At 51.1% G+C, this 17,605-nt stretch overlaps 1 protein-coding gene across 1 annotated transcript; it reads left to right on the top strand.

Annotated features, from left to right (window-relative positions):
* The first annotated feature begins 3,809 nt into the window (after positions 1-3,809).
* On the top strand, positions 3,810-16,365 carry ARHGAP40 (Rho GTPase activating protein 40). The gene is given in 17 exon segments (XM_049650394.1): positions 3,810-4,058; positions 7,133-7,482; positions 7,544-7,568; positions 7,689-7,766; positions 8,158-8,390; positions 10,499-10,527; positions 10,529-10,746; positions 11,884-11,910; positions 12,195-12,287; positions 12,933-13,108; positions 13,915-14,157; positions 14,742-14,790; positions 14,793-14,866; positions 14,913-14,924; positions 15,580-15,697; positions 15,700-15,825; positions 16,313-16,365. Coding segments are annotated over 17 exon segments (2,064 nt in total). The 5' UTR covers positions 3,810-3,898.
* The last annotated feature ends 1,240 nt before the right edge of the window (positions 16,366-17,605 follow it).

Below are 17,605 nucleotides of genomic sequence, written 5' to 3'. Positions count from 1 at the left end.
ATTTTATTATTACTTTTTTAGTATAATTGATTGTCAAATTGGCTAACATACAGTGTATACAGGGTGCTCTTGGTTTGGGGGGTAGATTCCCGTGGTTCCTCGCTTACACACAACACCCAGTGCTCATCCCAACAAGTGCCTTCCTCAATGCCCATCACCCACTCTCCCCTCTCCCCCATTCCCCCACCAACCTTCAGTTTGTTCTCTGTATTTAAAGGTCTCTTATGGTTCGGCTCCCTGTCTGTTTGAAACTCTTTTTTCCCCTTCCCTTCCCCCATGGTCTTCTGTTAAGTTTCTCAAGTTCCACATATGAGTGAAGCCATAGGATGTCTGTCCTTCCCTGACTGACTTGTTTCACTCAGCATGATACCTTCCAGTTCCATCCGCGTTGCTGCAAATGGCAGGATTTCCACTGTTGTTTAACCTAGTGATGGGCGTCTTAGCATCAGCAGTCAGACAGCAGAATGAAATAAAAGGCATCAAAATTGGCAAAGAAGAAGTCAAACTTTCACTTTCCACAGACAACACGATATTCTGCGTGGAAAACCCGAAAGACTCCACCAAAAGTCTGCTAGAACTGATACATGGATTTAGCAAAGTCGCAGGGTACAAAATCAACGTACAGAAATCGGTTGCATTTTTAGACACCAATAATGAAGCAACGGAAAGAGAAATGAAGAAACCGATCCCATTCACAATTGCGCCAAGAACCATAAAATATCTAGGAATAAACCTAACCGAAAATGTGAAAGATCTATATGCTGAAAACTATAGAAAGCTTATGAAGGAAATTGAAGAAGACACAAAGAAATGGAAAAACATTCCCTGCTCATGGATTGGAAGAATAAATATTGTTAAAATGTCAATACTACCCAAAGCAATCTACACATTCAACGTAATCCAATCCCCATCCAAATGGCACCAGCATTCTTCTCGAAGCTAGAACAAGCAATCCTTAACTTTGTATGGTAGTGGCACGAGAACAGGCACATAGACCAATGGAATAGAACAGAGACCCCAGAATTGGACCCACAGATGTATGGCCAACTAATCTTTGACCAAGCAGGAAAGACTATCCAATGGAAAAAGGACAGTCTCTTTGGCAAATGGGAGAACTAGACACGTAGACAGAATGAAACTAGACCACTTTCTTACACCATACACAAAAATAAACGCAAAATGGATTTGTCTTTAATGTTTATGTTTTTTGAAAGAGAGAGATAAAGCATGTGTGGGGGAGGGGCAGAGAGGCAGGGAGACACAGAATCGGAAGCAGGCTCCAGGCTCTGAACTGTCGGCACAGAGCCCGACACGGCGCTCGAACCCATGAACCGCGAGATCATGACCTGAGCCGAAGTCGGCTGCTTAACCGGCTGAGCCACCCAGGTGCCCTGAAGCGGCGGCTTTGCGTTCGGGAGAGCTCTGAGCAGCTGTGAGCACTGACCCGATGGCGTGTTTTGTCCACAGGCTGGGCTTGCAAGCCTCTGGCCCCTGGCTGCAGGACAGGAGCTAGAAGCTGCTTATCGGCTGGGCAGCAGCAGGTAAGTCACTTGTCCTCTCTGAATGTCAGGTGGGAGGCGCCCAGAAGCAACTTGTATTTATCGAACTGACGATTACTGAGGACTTCCTGTTCCAGCCGCAGAGGTACATCAGCTTTCCAGTAACTAGTTATAGCAGGAGCTCAATAAACTTCTGCTGACTCAATGGAGTAGCTCTTAAACCACACTGGGTGGTCTCCATATGAAGATGAGGAAGCTGAGGCTTGCCAGGTTCACAGGCTCCCCAAGGTCACTCCACTAAAAATGACAAGATCCAGGGGCGCCTGGGTGGCTCAGTCGGTTGAGCGTCCAACTTCAGCTCAGGTCACGATCTCCTGGTTCATGGGTTCGAGCCCCACGTCGGGCTCTGTGCCGACAGCTCGGAGCCTGGAGCTTGCTTCAGATTCTGTGTCTCCCTCTCTCCCTGCCCCTCCCCCGCTCACACTCTGTCTCTCTCTCTCAAAAAAAATAAGCATTAAAAACTTTAAAAAAAATGACGGATCTAGGAGTCAGAATCAGACCTGTCTGACACTTGAGCCAAAGTTCTTAACTTCTAAACTTACGGAAATGGTTAGCTATTGCTTAGTGGTTGTGTAGCAAATGCTCAGGAAATGCCTTAAAAACAAAATTACAATGAGAGACAATCAATTGTGCTTTTCGCCCACGCTATACATCAGTGAGATGCTGACAATGAAACCAAAAAAGCTGTCTGTATTTGTGAAGCTCGGAACAAATTTTGCGGATGTGCTGGGCGTCCATTGTCCTGCGGAAGACTGGTTGCCACACTGCGCGCCGTCATCTCGGGACAAGGACACCTCTAGAACTGTCGGGATTTTGTTTCGTGTCTCTTCCGTCCTGTGCCCCTGCCTGACCTCCCTAGAAAGTCCACCCAAAGGAATGATGCCTCTCCCTCGCTGCTAAGCTGTCAGGGCGGGGACGCAGTTGACTCCTGTTTGGGTTTAGCCACAGCAGTTTTCAGATTGTCACGAAAACACACAGATGCCGGTAATTTTCAAGCGAATCGCAAAACAGCTACAGAAACCAAACTGTGTGCCAGCATGGGGGCCCAAACAGATTCGCGGGAGGTGCGCTGACTAGCAGCTTTCTCGAAAAGCATAAATAGAGCGGAACAGCCAATTTTATAATTAACTGGGAATCGGTCTCCAGTTAAGCTGCTGCTCAGTGAAGATGGCCAAGCCGTTACCCGGGGAGAGCTGGTGCCCTGCCTCTTCCTTTGGGCCCTGGCGGACTTGAGCTGCCTCTGCTTTACCACCTTTGAGTATATTTTGGGATGCCAATGTGTATCGCTTGGCGTCGCGCTCAGTGTGGGGGCAGGACACTTGGGAGAAAGGCACAAGCCAGGGCCTGTGGGTTAGGACGGGCCATGGGCCAAACGAACACAGAGGCCCTTGTTCAAACGTTATTAAGAATTTCAGGATGATGATTAAACCAAGCAGGAGGCCCTTCTAAGCATCGGTGACGCTAAGTTGGGGGGACGTTGATGGGTGGGATCTCAATGTGGGTGAGGCACCGCCTCAGGGGCTCCAGGGCAGCGGACCCCACAAGAGGGAGGCCAGGGAGGCAGAAGGAACAAAATCAGCACCCTATTCTGGGCTGTAGTAACAACAAACAAATCCAGTAGAATGATCTCTTTCGGAAGGCAATTCGGCAAGAAGTGTCATAATTTCACAAACCTTTTGATTCGGCAAACCCACTTCTAGCACTCTGTTTTATTGTTTCCTCTGCTCAAGGGAACACGATAATAAATATGATGCTTTCGTCGTTTACTTGTGATACTGACAGGTGGAAAGAACCCAAGCCTCTGTCAAAGGGGACGGATTAAAAACCATGCTACCTCCCCAGTGAGGATCTTTCAAGTAAAATGTGCTGTGTAAGTGACCCTCTTGTGACTCAAACTACTCTGTGACAACACCTAGGACCCAGTTTTAAAATTTTCTATTTATTGGGGCACCTGGGTGGCTCAGTCGGTTGAGCGTCCGGCTTTGGCTCAGGTCACGGTCTCATGGTTTGTGAGTTCGAGCCCCGCGTTGTGCTCTGTGCTGACAGCTCAGAGCCTGGAACCTGTTTCAGATTCTGTGTCTCCCTCTCTCTCTGCTCCTCCCCTGCTCATGCTCTGTCTCTCTCTCTCAAAAATAAATAAACATTAAAATTTTTTAAAAATTTTCTATTTATTGCCGAGTGTGGGATCCGCTTTGTTCTAAGCCTGGATCCCCACTGTGTGCCCGCCAGTTCCTTGAGGCCACTCGCTTTGCCTCCATGTCAAGAGCGGGTGCTCCTATCCCAGAACTCCCAGCAAGAGTCCTGCGTGTTACCTTCCTTGAATCAATTTCTGTGGCTGGATGAATGCACACCATCTTCTTTTCTTTTCTGTTTGGTTGGTTGTTTGTTTTCGGGAGAGCTTGTCCATGGATGGCTTTTGGATGCAGGTAGAGTGGATCCAACAGAAGGTTGGGCTGCAGGAAGAGGATGGCAGCGGGGGCATAAACCTGCTCCCACAGGGTGAGGAGCCTGCTGGCTGCCAGGGGGGCCCTCCGACAAGGGGAGATGTGGCAGGGGCCAGTCAGGAACCGGAAGAGGAAGGGGCCCTCCCTCACATCTGGACTGGTGCAGTATCTTCTTCAACGATTTCCCTGCCCCACCCTTGATCCCAGCTGTCCTGTCTCCATCTCTTCCACCCAATAGTCAAAATGGTCTTTTTATAATGTAAATTAGATTATGCCCTCCTTAGATTAAGTCAGTTAGCAAATACTGATGAGTGCCTATTACATGCCAGGTACTGTTTTAGGCACTGGGGATACAACAGTGAACACAAAGGAAAGTCTGTCCCCTGGTGGAGCTAACATTCGAATGGAATTCTAAGTACTCTGCTCAAAATTTGGATGTCTCCCCATCTCTCTCAGAGTGACAGACAACCACGGGGCCCTGTTATCTCTTACTACATAAGCACCCCAAATTTAGCAGTGTAGAGCAGCAGTCACTGTCATGATGGTGATGATGGTGATGATGATGATGATGGTGATGATGATGGTGATGGTGATGATGATGGTGATGGTGATGGTGATGATGATGATGGTGATGGTGATGGTGATGATGGTGATGATGATGATGATGGTGATGGTGATGATGGTGATGGTGATGGTGATGATGGTGATGGTGATGGTGATGGTGATGATGGTGATGATGATGATGGTGATGATGATGGTGGTGATGATGATGGTGATGATGGTGATGATGATGGTGATGGTGATGATGATGATGGTGATGGTGATGGTGATGGTGATGATGGTGATGGTGATGGTGATGGTGATGATGGTGATGGTGATGATGGTGATGATGATGATGGTGATGGTGATGATGATGATGGTGATGGTGATGATGATGGTGATGGTGATGATGGTGATGATGGTGATGGTGATGATGGTGATGATGATGATGTCTAACTGCTCTGGAGGTTAACAGGGCTCAGCGAGGCAGTTCTACCTACAACAGAAGCTCCACAAAGCCACGGACATTGTCCGTCATTTTCACCGCTGCATCCTCAGTGCCAAGCACATTCTCATACTCTGTCCTTATTGGTTCAGTGGATGAGGTCATTGAAAGAGCATCCACATGGAAACCTCCTTGGTTTGGCACATATTTCAGCCCCCGGTTTCCAAAACATGTGGCTGTATGGGACACATTGATCCCCCCTTGGGGAGAGGCCTGAGGGTCTGCCGTGGCGTCTCAAGCGCAGAGCACACACAGGGGCTGGAAGAAGTGGGAGATGCCCCCACTGCAGGAAACCAACCTGCCACCATGACCTGGCCAGCAATCTCATTTCAAACAAAACAGAAAGACTGGGGCCAGGGTGGATAAAGGAGAAATCTGTGTGAACAACTAAATAAAAACAGGAGCTATTTTAGACCCGCAAGGCAGCAGGAGCCTCTGGGCAGCCCGGGCCAAGAATGTGAATATAGTCACTGCTTCTCCTTAACTTCTGCTTCTGGCGAGTGGTGGTGGATGCTCCTTCTAATGGGTAGGATATCGACTTTTTTGATGTTTTGTTGTTGTTTTGGCTTTTTTTGAAATAGGCTCCATACTCGCAGGGGAGCCCAATGCGGGGCTTGAACTCAGGACTACGAGATCAAGACCCAAGAGTCGGACACTTAACCGACTGAGCCACCCAGGCGCCCCGGGTATTGACTTTTTTAAAGAATAGATTTAACTGAGGGGCGCCTGGGTGGCTCAGTCGGTGAAGCATCCGACTTCAGCTCAGGTCATGATCTCACGGTTCGTGAGTTCGAGCCCCGCGTCGGGTTCCGTGTGGACCGCTCGGAGCCTGGCGCCTGCTTCCGATTCTGTGTCTCCCTCCCTCTCTGCCCCTCCCCTGCTCGCACTTTGTCTATCTCTTTCAAAAATAAATAAACGTTAAAAACAATTTTGTTAAAGAACATATTTAAGTGAAAATGTGACCCATGATTAGGGAAAAATATGAAGTAAACGATTGTACAGGAATAACTGGATACAGACAAAGACGATAAAGGTGATAGGTAAACGTGTCAATTTCAGGAAACCCTGGTTTCCTGCACAAATGACCCGGGGCTAGCAGGAGGGCACGCCAGTCCGGGCATTGCAGTGGACTCAGAGCCTCCACCAGCCGGCACCTGTTAGGGGAGGGCCCACACAGCTGTGGCTGCCCTTTGGAAGCCTTTGCCTGGCTCCCAAGTACCAGGGAAATGTTGGAAGGAGACGGGGATGTCTGGCTTATTTGTACAATCCAGGCTGCCATAAAAAGCAATCTTGGGTTTTGTGAGCCACCAGGGCCTGGTTGACTAACTTGGTTAACGCTGGGCACAACCCTGCGCACACCCGTAGGTCTGCTCACACACGTGTGTGCCACTTCTTCCTTGAGGTCTTGGCTGTGGGCCACAATGGGGAAGGAACGCACCAGGCCGACGTTTCCTTATTTCCCGGCTGTGATCTGAAGGCCCTACTGCCTTAGAGTAACCTGGGGAGGCTGTCCCAAGGGCAGATGTTCCAACTCCTGGGTGGAATCTCTGGAGGCGGGACGCAGGAACCTGCGGTCTCAACATGTCCCCACGATTCGGATGGCTGGTTTTGCTGTTGGGACCACAGTGAAGCCTGGTGGGGGGATCTATTCCATCATAAATAAGGTCTTGCCTAGAGAGGGACTTTCCAAGGGGACACCGACGGCTCGCCCACGCTCGACATGGCTGGGCCCACGTGATTCTGTGGGGGTCTCCGCCAGATCTGGGAGGAGTGAATTCATTGCTGCATTCCAGAACCAGAAGATACCAGGGGCCGCCTCAGTCTGCTCTGTTCCCCAGGGGTTGCAGTGGTACAGGCTTAAATCTAGACAGTGGTTCATCCCATTGGTGTCCCCCGTATTCTCAGGTGTCTTGCTAGATTTCCCCCATTGAAAAGCGTGGTTGGTGTTAGGGGGTTTCATGGTCAGATATGTGGATGTCCCTTGTGTCCACGTGGGTAAGTGTTTTTATATGAGGCTTCGGTTAGTGCCTGTGGCTGAGCGTGTAGCTGGGTGTGTTCATCTCGGTGTTCACTGTCGGCCGAAGAAGTCGGATCACCGTGGCTGCAGGATACGGGCCTGCCAGGCCTCCTTGGAGGCCAGGGCTTGGACGGTGACCACCAGGGGCTCCTGTCCAACCTGACGCAGACCCAGATGGCTGCTGTGCGCTGGCTGGACGTCTACACCCGCTCAACCCGAAGACGGCACGAAGCACCTGCCGGAGGTGTCAGGGACATCTTTGGAGGCTTCAGTTCAACGGTGAGTGAGTGGCATAAAAGTTACTGCAGGACGTGTCTGCCCGGGGCCTCTGCGAGGCCACCACATCCTAAGTGCGACAGTGATTCTGTTGCAGGGCTGTGTTGGTGTGTGTGTGTGTGTGTGTGTGTGTGTGTGTGTGTGTGTGTGTGAATGCTTGTCTGTGCACCTGCAGGCCACTATGTTCCCATTTTCCATGCAGGTCTTTAGCGGCTATGGGATCTTGGGCAAGATTTCGGCACCTCAGCTGCTGCACCTGTGAAGGGGTTGGGACTGGCTCCTAAGTCCCGGGGCCGTGTGTCATTGGCTGCCCGCGGGGCTAACTGGGAGCCATCTGTAACTCGCAGAGGAAGTATTTTCAGAGGATGGGGACTCAGTTAGGAAACAGACCCAGCTCAGTTCCGGGGCTTCTAAGTCTCCTCCGGGTAAGTGGCCCACGTTCTCCAGGCGTGGGCATTCTCCAGCTATGCCACGGGCTGCTCTGTGAAGAGAAGGTTCACACCCCTGAGCATTTCACTCTTCCGGCAGGTGCTCGGGTAAAGGCCTGAATCCGCAGCCTAAGAGCTTGCTTCCTGGAGTCATGACCTCAGCCCCTGATCTTAGTTGCTGCTGGGTTTAGTGAGCCCGTGCCCTTGCACGGGAAATCGCTTCCTAGAGCTCTGGGCTGGGAATCGATGGGGAGGTGGCTGGTCCTGACTGCCTCTCTGTTCTGTTTCCAGCCGCAGAATCTGGGCAGAGGCAGGCAGGGAAGGGAGGAGGGAGGAAGCCTTCCACGTGGACGCTGCCTGCTGGGGACAGGCTGTTTGGCTCCTGCAGAGGCCCCGCCACCCCCACCCCCTCCCCGGAGGCACCTGGTCAAGTGTTCCCTGCGGGTGAGCACACTGCCCAGAGGGCTGGTGGCGGGCCCCATCCTCGGGCACCAGCACACCCCGCCTCCCCCTCCTCACCCCTCTGTGCTGCCGGGCATCCAGTGCTCCGTTGTTGATTCCTCAGCCACCTACCCAGTAACTGCCCGCGTCGGGGACCGGGGAGCAGGGAGCTACGGGCACGTATGTTCTTCTTCATGTCCATTTACGTTCTTTGTCTTTATGCTTAGAAAGTCCTCCTTCATCCAGCAAACTGGTCACTGTCCACCTACCTGCATGTGTTTTTCTGGTTCTTTTTTGAATGAGTTTCGGTGTCTGGTGTGAAAGAGAGAGACCCAACTTCTGCTTTCCTTTATTTCCAAAAGGCTCAACCGCCTCAGCACATTTCCTTCCAAATGAGAATGTAATCGTTTATATTTAGGTTTTTAAGATCGAAATAAAGTGCATGGTAAGGTGTGCCCATATTTACCGTGTGCAGCTTGATGTGTGCACTGGGTAACTCCCGCCAGATCCAGATCTACCCCTGAAGGCTCCCCCGTGCCTCCCCACTCGATCCCCGTCCCCCCCCACCCCCCCCAGGGAAGCCACTATTCTGACCCCTCTCATCATGTGGAGGTTTCCCAGGTCCTGCTGTTACTAAAAGGAAAAGGTTCTCCACGGACCATACCTTGATGTGGTTGGATAGGTAACCCCGGGTAGCCGGCCCTGGGCCTTGTTCCAGAAGCTTCCCATGCACTGGCTCGTTTCCTTACCTCACCCTGGAAGGTGGGTGCTGTCACCACCCCCCAACTTCACCGGCAGGAAAGGGGCCGGGAAGCCCAGAGCGAGATGACAGAGCTGGCGGATCCTGAGGTCCGACTGGACCCCCCAGCCCACAGCCTTCCCCGGGGGCCCGTTACTCCCCACTGCGTAGGAAGTACGCCCCCTCCCGCAGGAACCCCTACTCCACCGTGAAAGCACTTTCATTCACCCAAATAGAAGGTTTCCTTTTCATTTTGAGATACTTTTAGACTCACAACAAGTTGCAAAATTAGTACAGAGTTCCCGTGGACTCTTTACCCAGTTTCTCCCCGGGGAAAATATCTTGCGTAAGCACAGTGCCTCAGGCAAAAGTTTTAAGTAACGCCTTTCAACTTCTAAAGCCTCAGGGACAATTAATGCTCAACATTATCTTACCTTCTAGACTTGATCATTGGATTGCCCCCATTAAACTGGGAACGATAATGTTCAATGATCTAAAGATACCACTCGTTGACTTTTATGATGGACGAGGCTTTATGCCGAGTACTTCGCCTGCACGATTTCACTTCATTCTCCTGTGCTGGCAGTAATTCCCTGAATCAGTAAAAAATAGTAATCGTTAACAATTGTTGACCACTCACTGTGTGTTAGGTACTGTGTTGTATATGCTGTATCTAATTTAATCTCCCCAAGTTCTGTGAAGCAGATAGTGTCATTAGCCCACTTTACAAGTGAGACCCGTGACACACAGAAAGGTAAAATGGTTTACCCAAACTCACAGGGACCATCAGACTTTGAGCCGAGAAGGTGTGATTCCACAGCCTAGGCTGCAAGCCCTAAGCTGTAGGACAGCCATAACATTATCACGTACCACCTCAGCATGCTTCCTGTCCCTTCTTAGAGCCCTCGACTGGGCCACTGGGGAATCACCTGGTGGAGTCATCCAGGCGAAACAAAACAAACCCCTCAGTCCCTCTCCCTCCCGTTTTTTCATCTCTGGCAGCTGGAAGGCCCGGGGCTGCCTGCAGAACCCCACGGTGGCCTCTAGATGGCGGAGCCGAGCACAATTTATTTTCCAATCACTATTCCATCATTACTCAGAGTAATCCCAGGAGGAGCGTTGTAGCTGTGGGTGGCACTGCTAAGGGTAAAGACAGATGGGGCGAGGGAGAGCAACAAAGGACCAGAATAGAAGCAATGATAAGAGGTCCGTGCGGTGTTCCCTCCCCTTCAGCCCTTCCTGTTGGAATACAAGTCATAAAAACAGCTTCCATTTATTGGGGCCTCGCTTAGGTTGGACCCTAAGCACTTTATACCCCTTAGGCCATTTTACAAAACCCTATGAGTCGGGCACTATGTCACGATCGGAGATGGGGATTTAGAGGCTCAGAATGTGATCCAGTCAGTCAGCGATAGAGTTTGAACTTGAACCTGGGATGGAATCCTGAGCCCCTGCTCTCTCCTCCTCATAACCTCCCGCGGGGGGTGGGAAAGCCTCAACACAAGTCAAGGCACCTGACCTGAGCCATTGTCTTCACTCCCCTCCCTAGGAGTTTATGATCCCTAAAGGCAGATTTGGGGATAGGAGACTTGTCTCTACAGGACATGCGGGAGATCCCTGCTCTGGCCCCTGACCCCACCGCTGCGCCTGGCGCCCTCCTTGGCTTGGTCCTGAAGAGGAGTAAGACCGGGAAGCAGGAGGCACAGGTCTGTGGTCCTGGTGCTTCAGAAACTCTCATCGAGGGAGCTGTGTGGAGAATCTTCCACGAACACATACTTAACTGCCGTATTTCTTTCTGTTATTTATATACATATACGTGTATTTTTGCACATGAAAACAATCCCTACTCATTGTAGGAAATTTGGAAAGTAGAGCAAAACACAATAAGGAAAAATATAATTCAGATATAAGTGTTATTAACTCTCAGTGCATCATCTTCCTCTGTGTGTGTGTGTGTGTGTGTGTGTATCTTTTTTTCACTAAATATAGAATTATGGACATTTCCCAGTGCATCATTCAGTTATTGCCACAATAATGCATCATCACAAACAACCCAAACTCACGACTTAAAACAATTAGTTAATTTCGTTTGCATGTTTTTGGGTGAACTGGGGGTTGGCTGGCTGATCTCAGCTGGCCTTGACTCAAGCTATTGGCTGGGTCTGGGTCTGCTTCTAATGTCTCTCATCCTTCTGGGCCCAGCAGGCCATCTGAGGCCTGTCCTCATGGCATCGGTGGCAGAGCGAACCCTGCCACACAAAGTATTTCAAACCTCTGCCTGCATCATGGGGATCATTGGTCCGTTGGTCCAAGCTATCACCTGGTTGACTAGCGAAGGAATGGCGAAGTATCTTCTGTTTCTTTAATGGGAAGAATTCCAAATTCATATGGCAAAGGGTGTGGATATAAGGAGGGGTAACGAACTGGGAACAATATTATTATTTATCACAACTATCGATAACATTCTTTGAAAACATGGTGTTTACTCAGGGTAGTTATTTTCTTCCTTAGGGATATATTCTAATTTATTTAACCATTTCCTTATTACTGGACACTTATTATTTCCTTGTTTCTCTTATTGAAAAACACGATCTCAATTCTTCTACATGAAACTTTGAATGTGTCTTAGATTATCTGGAACTTACCTACTAAGTTCTTGGTGTTAGTTACCCTTCAGTGGTGTATTGGTTCAGAGAGTGTTCATTTCACTGCATCATTGTCAACATGATACATTGTGATTTTTTGTTTGTTTCTTTAAAGACAAGAAGATGGTGGGTAAGACAGACCAGGGGTAGGGGGTTTGCAGAGGGGTAGACAGTTGAAGAGAGAAGGAAGGTCGAGTAGATTTGGAAGGAAGAGCTTGCCCCGGAAGACTGCAAGACAGAATGAAGAAGACCTGGGAATGGGTCTTGGGAACTTGGCCCCTGCCTGCAGGGCTAGACCCTCCACCCCAGACCACTGGTACACACCTTACCCAACGCTCCCTGGGGCAGCAGCACATTTTCCTTTCAACGCCTCTTTACCAGCTCAGATTTTTTTGGTCTGTGATGCAGCTAATGTTTTCATCACTGCCGAGACCAAGGGTTCTGCTCGAGAGATGTGAGGTTTGAACTCAACCATTCTCCAGAGAGCTCGGTCCTCACGCAGGGAAAGAAGTCTGGCTCCAGTCGCCCAGATCTTGCAGGTTGGAGCCCAAACGTCATTCCAGGATGTGAAATGCCCCTTCGGCTCTTGACGTCCCACAGAAACACGCCGAGGCGTGCCCCTCGACTCCCTGCTGGAAGCTGACTGCAAAGCCCTCCCCAGCACCCTGGGCCCGCTGATCCTTCAGGCCGTAAGTTGTCCCCAACTTAGGCTCATTTAGCGCATGAGAGGCTGCATCTGGGGCCACCGTTGGGAGATGTCTAGTCTGGGGGGGGCAGTAAGAGCGTGGACCTTAGAATAGGGAATCCTGGTTTCAAATTCTGGCTCTGACATTTGCTAGCTCGGAGACTGGGGGTGAATTTTTGAACCTCTGTCAGTATCTGTGAAGTGACTTTATCATAACAGTATCCCCTTTTTGTTAAGGGCTAAATGAGAAAAAGGGATATAAAGCTCTCAGAGCACCAGTGGGCCCTGGAAGCAGCCAAGAAGGCCATTGTCCTACTCCTAGCTCTCTCTCCTTCCCGGTTTTCGTGGGAGACAAACACACCCCTTTGAATCCCACTTTGCAAGGTGCTGGTTGAAACGTTGGCTTCCTTCTCTCATAGCTGCTGTCCTGTTCTGGAAAAGAGAGGACTGGGGCACCTGCATGGCTCAGTTGGTTAAGCATCCGACTCCTGGTTTAGGCTCAGGTCATGATCTCACGGTTCTGTTCATGGGTTCGAACCCCGTGTCGGACTCTGCCCCGTGTCGGGCTCTGTGCTGACAATGTGGAGCCTGCTTGGGGTCCTCTTTCTTCCTCTCCCCGCCACCCCCCCCCCAATAAATAAATAAACTTTAAGAAGAAAACAGAGAGAGGGCTGGACACGAAGGCATTCTCAGGGTGCCTGGATCCCAGGCCAGGGTCAAGGTCATGGTCTGGCTTCCCCCACGTCATCCAGGCTACATCTCTCCCCTTGAGCCAGGAGAGAATCCAGTTCCCAGCTTGTTAGCATTCTGTGTTTGGGTGAGGGGATTCTAGGAGGGTGAAAGCAAGGAGACAGCGCAGAATGGCAGGCCGGGGAGGCTGCCCCTCCGGACCCTGGAGGCAGCCTGCCGACGGGTATTGAGCGAAACCCTGTGCCATGTGATTTACCCAATTAGACCGTTTAATCCGCGAAGACTGTTATGGCCACGTTCTATACTGCACTAAACGTTAAAGTGGCCACGTTTTTTGCTTCAGCCGGTTGTAATGTAAAATGCTATGAATGAGGCGTGTGTTAAAAGAGAAACTTTCAGAAGGGATCTATGCCTCAAGTTGTCGTACATTTGAAGGCTTAGCTTTATTTTTCTGTAAAGTGCGGCATATTCCCACATTTGTGCATAGTCCTATTGATCAGGAGTTTAAAACTATTTCCAATACTTCATTAAAATGATTATTACAGGAAAATAAAAGAATGACTCAGCCCTCAGAGGTGGGTGCTATTACTTTGCAGATGAGGAAACTGAGGCCCAGAGGAGGGGTAGACAACTGTTATTGGAGCTTTGGGCCAACTGCTCTTTGGTGCCCCTCCTTCCTCCTGGGGAGGGGGCAAAGGCTGGAGAGAGATTTCCACACTGGCTTAAAAAAAAATTTTTTTTTTAAGTTTATTTATTTATTTTGACAGAGACAGAGACAGGGTGAGTAGGGGAGGGGCAGAGAGAGAGGGAGGGAGAGAAAATCCCAAGCTGCCTCCGCACTGCCGGAGCAGAGCCCCGTGCGGGGCTCGAACTCACGAAACCACGAGGTCATGACCTAAGCTGAAACCGAGAGAGTCTTATGCTTTACTGACTGAGCCTCCCCAGGCGCCCCTGTACGCTGGCCTTTTCAGCGGGGACGAGTGTCCCCACAACGACGCGTCCAAGTTGCTCAAGAGGTTCCTCCGGAAGCTGCCAGCGCCTCCGGTCCCTGCCGAGCACCTCCCCGCCTCCGCCGCGCTGCCCCGTGAGGATGCCCCAGCCTTTTGCCTTTGGGGAGAAGAGCATTTGATGTCAGTGGCCTTGGTTGGACAGGGGGCATGGTGGGAAGACAACGTGGTCCCTGTGATCTGACGCCGATGGGGGAGGAGCTGTGTGTGTGAGGGTACACGTGCGTGTGTGTGCATGTGTCTTGTGTGTGCCGTGTGTGTGCGTGTGTGTGTAGTGTTTGCAGGTGTGCATGTGTGCATTTGCAGGAGTGTGCATGTGCGTGTGTCCACGTGCAGGTTACCTGTGTGTATGCTGCATGCACATGTGCATGAGTGTGTGCACATGTGCCTACACGTGCAGGTGTGCGTGTGTGTATGGCGTGTATCAGGTGCGCGTATGTGTATTCATGACTATATAGTGTGTGTGCATGTGTGTGTGTGACGAAACACACACCTCCAGCCTCTGTCTGGGAAACCGCTGTCCACTAAGCCTGAAGGTGGGCTCTAACTCTGGGTCCCCTGCTCCCTGGCTCCCTCTAGGGGCTAAATGCCCCTCCACACACACACACACACACACACACACACGCACAGTACCAAATCAGGGCTGCAGCCCCAAGTTCAACAAATAAGTATTGCCCTGTGTGTGGTGCTGGGACGGGGAAGAGGCCACGGTGACCCTCGCGGGCTCTGCCTGTCTCCTGCTAAGCCGTGATTCTTTCCGGCCAGGTCGCCTCTTTCTCGGTCTCTCAGGTGCGAGAACTGAATGACAGCAGTGGCCGCGCCCCCAGCTCTGCGACGGGGGCCTCGAGACCTGGCTGCGAAGATTACACGAAGAGAGGGACCAGGTGAGTGTCCCCACGCCACGGGGACAAGCGCCGCTCACAACCTGGCTGCCAGGACGGCGCTGCTGTTTCGGCCACCAGGGGGCGCCCCGGCCCCGTCGGAGCGAAAGAGGAGGTGATGTCTCCGGAAACCCGGGAGGAGAGACCTGGCTGAACAAGGACACTGGCGCGCTGCGGGCACTTCCAGAAGCGCTCTCCCCTGCCCCACGTTCAGGCAGCCTTTTGTGTGCCTGATCGAGGGTTAGGGAAGTGGGGGTTGCTTGGTGAACTGTGGGGTGATTGGGGTGAGGAGAGGAGTGGTAGAAAAGAAAGGCCTTCCGAGAATATCCAGTGCTCCTGGGAGGAGTCCTGAGCAAGGTTCCGTATTCAAGTCCTGAACAGAGAAATGGACCAGTGTCCCGTTGTGCATGAGGTGCGTTTATATAAACCTACACGCTGTGTCTGTCGATGCATTACATGTACTCCTGTTGCGTGTACGAGAACAAAGGCATGTGCACACGTATGTTTCCGTGCCTGTTTGTGTATGCACGCTTTGGGGACATCATGTATGTGAACATGACATGCTCTGTGCGCACACCGCTGGCGTGCATGTGTATGTGTGCATCTTGTATTTCTAGCGTGGGTGTTCGTGCAAGGGCACGGGTATGTGTGTTTATGCTCACAAATTTGAATTCCAGGCATGCATGTGTGTGCCTCTGTGGATGGATCTTTTTTCTCTGCAGACTCCCAAAGTGGCAAAGGTCCAGGTGATCCGGCCTATCACAGATCCCCTGGGGCTCTGACCCCCCCCCCCTCCCCCCCCTCCCCCCCACCGCACCAAAGTAGCCCATATCCTCAGGCAGTCACAGAGCGCCTCAGTCCTGGTTCACAGGGTCAAGAAGGCAGTAAGAACACAGCCTCCTTCCTCGATAAGGGTCACTTCCTTAAGACAGGAGACTTTCCCCTGCAGGGGGCAGATGCAAAGAGAGGTCAGCCCCTCAGAACTGAAGGCCACAGACGCCAGTCGCTCATGCCATTGGCTTTTCCCTTTCTGGGGTGGTCAGAACTGGGTTCTGCAACCTTTTTAGAGAGCTTCTTGGCTCCCAATAATAATGATAATAGCCACCATTCATTCATTCATTCATTCATTCAACAGATATTTAATGACTGTCCACTATAGGTCAGGTGCCATGTGGAATGCTAGAATCGCAATGAAAAGAACAGAGGCCCTGGACTTACAAGCTCACAGCCCTGTGGAAGAGAGAGACAGGAGCCAAAAGCCACAAAGTAAATATCAAGTTACAAACGGTATTAGGTCTTACAAGACATACAAGGAGCAATGTGAATGCAAAACAAAGAGCCTGGTATCGTTAGTATCGTTTGAGGACGGAGGTAGGGCTTCCAGGCACAGAAAACTGCATGTGCAAAGGTCCTGAGGAAGCTGAATGTGGGGCTGATACGCAACTGTTGTTCCAGGATGCAAGAAACAGCTTGAGCTCTCAGGAGTGTCAGTGATGGAGTTGGCATGAAGGACTCTTGGATTGCCAGTCCTTAGCAAGTGTCTAGTCCACTTCCTCCTTGTGTAGATGGGAAAACTATGGATCAGAGAGGGAAAGGGACTTGCCCAGGGCCACACAGCAAACTGGGGACAGACTCTGGAATTGAACTCAGGATGTCCATCATTATAATATGATCATTATATAATAATTATATGATAATTTTAGTATCATATGTAATTACACAATATCCATCATCCACCTTGGCTCAGAATTTGCCACTCACGGCAGACTCCTATCCCTGTCTGTCACCCACTGTCCCAACTTCCCCACAGGCTCCATCCCGATGCTCTTGTGACAGGGGGACCCATGGCTGGCTGCCCGAGTGCTTGTCCAACTGTCTCTTCCCTGCCTTTGGGCCCTGGGCTCCTGCATGGGCTCTACCTCTTGGAAGGCTCTTTTTCTTTTTTACTGTTTATTTATTTATTTTGAGAGAGAGCGTGCACACGCGCATGTGTGTGTGCATGCACAAGTGGGGGAGGAGCAGAGAGAGAGCGAGAGAGAATCCCCAGCAGGCTCCGTGCCATCAGCGTGGAGTTGGACGTGGGGCCCCATCTCACAACTGCAAGATCACGACCTGAGCCAATATCAAGAGTCTGATGCCCACCGACTGAGTCACCCACGCACCCCTCTCTCAGGAGGGTCCTTAGGTCTCCTCTCCCACCTGGCACCCAAAATCCGCGAGGACTGCCCCTTCCAGGCTTGGGGGCCATAAGCAGTTGATCTCGCTGTCTCTGGAAGGAAAGGTCAACGGTTTTTGGTCTGTCTTGTGGCAGGAGGTCCGTGAAGCCAGCCGACACCCTCCTCTCTGAAGGTGGAGGGAATATCTGTAAGTCCTGGGTGGGGAGTGGGTCCAAGCCCAGGTCCCCTTGAGCTCTTGAGCTTGAAGGATCACTGGGCCCTTCTGGCTGGCCCTTCTCACTTCCATTTTGGGGTGAGCCTTCCCCTCAGGCCTCTGTCTCCTGGGAACAGAGAACAGGCAGAACCCTGCTGGGAGGTCAAGGGTAAGCCTGTGCCATGCCTCGGATTCTGTCCAGGAGTGTGGAGCTCTGCCTGGAGCTGGCCTCCGGCGTGGGAGGGCAGAATTTTTTGTTTAGTGGGACAGTTGTCAGTATCCCCAGTGAAATTGATGCCTCTGGGGCACCCGAGCTGAAGTGGCTCCTCCTGGACCAGTGGCCATGGATTCCTTAAGGAATTCTGCTCTGGGGTCCCC

This window comes from Panthera uncia (assembly GCF_023721935.1).
Source record: "Panthera uncia isolate 11264 chromosome A3 unlocalized genomic scaffold, Puncia_PCG_1.0 HiC_scaffold_11, whole genome shotgun sequence".
Classification (NCBI taxonomy): Eukaryota; Metazoa; Chordata; class Mammalia; order Carnivora; family Felidae; genus Panthera; species Panthera uncia.
The sequence above is the reverse complement of the archived record's forward strand: the minus strand, read 5'-3'. Positions and strand labels throughout refer to the sequence as shown.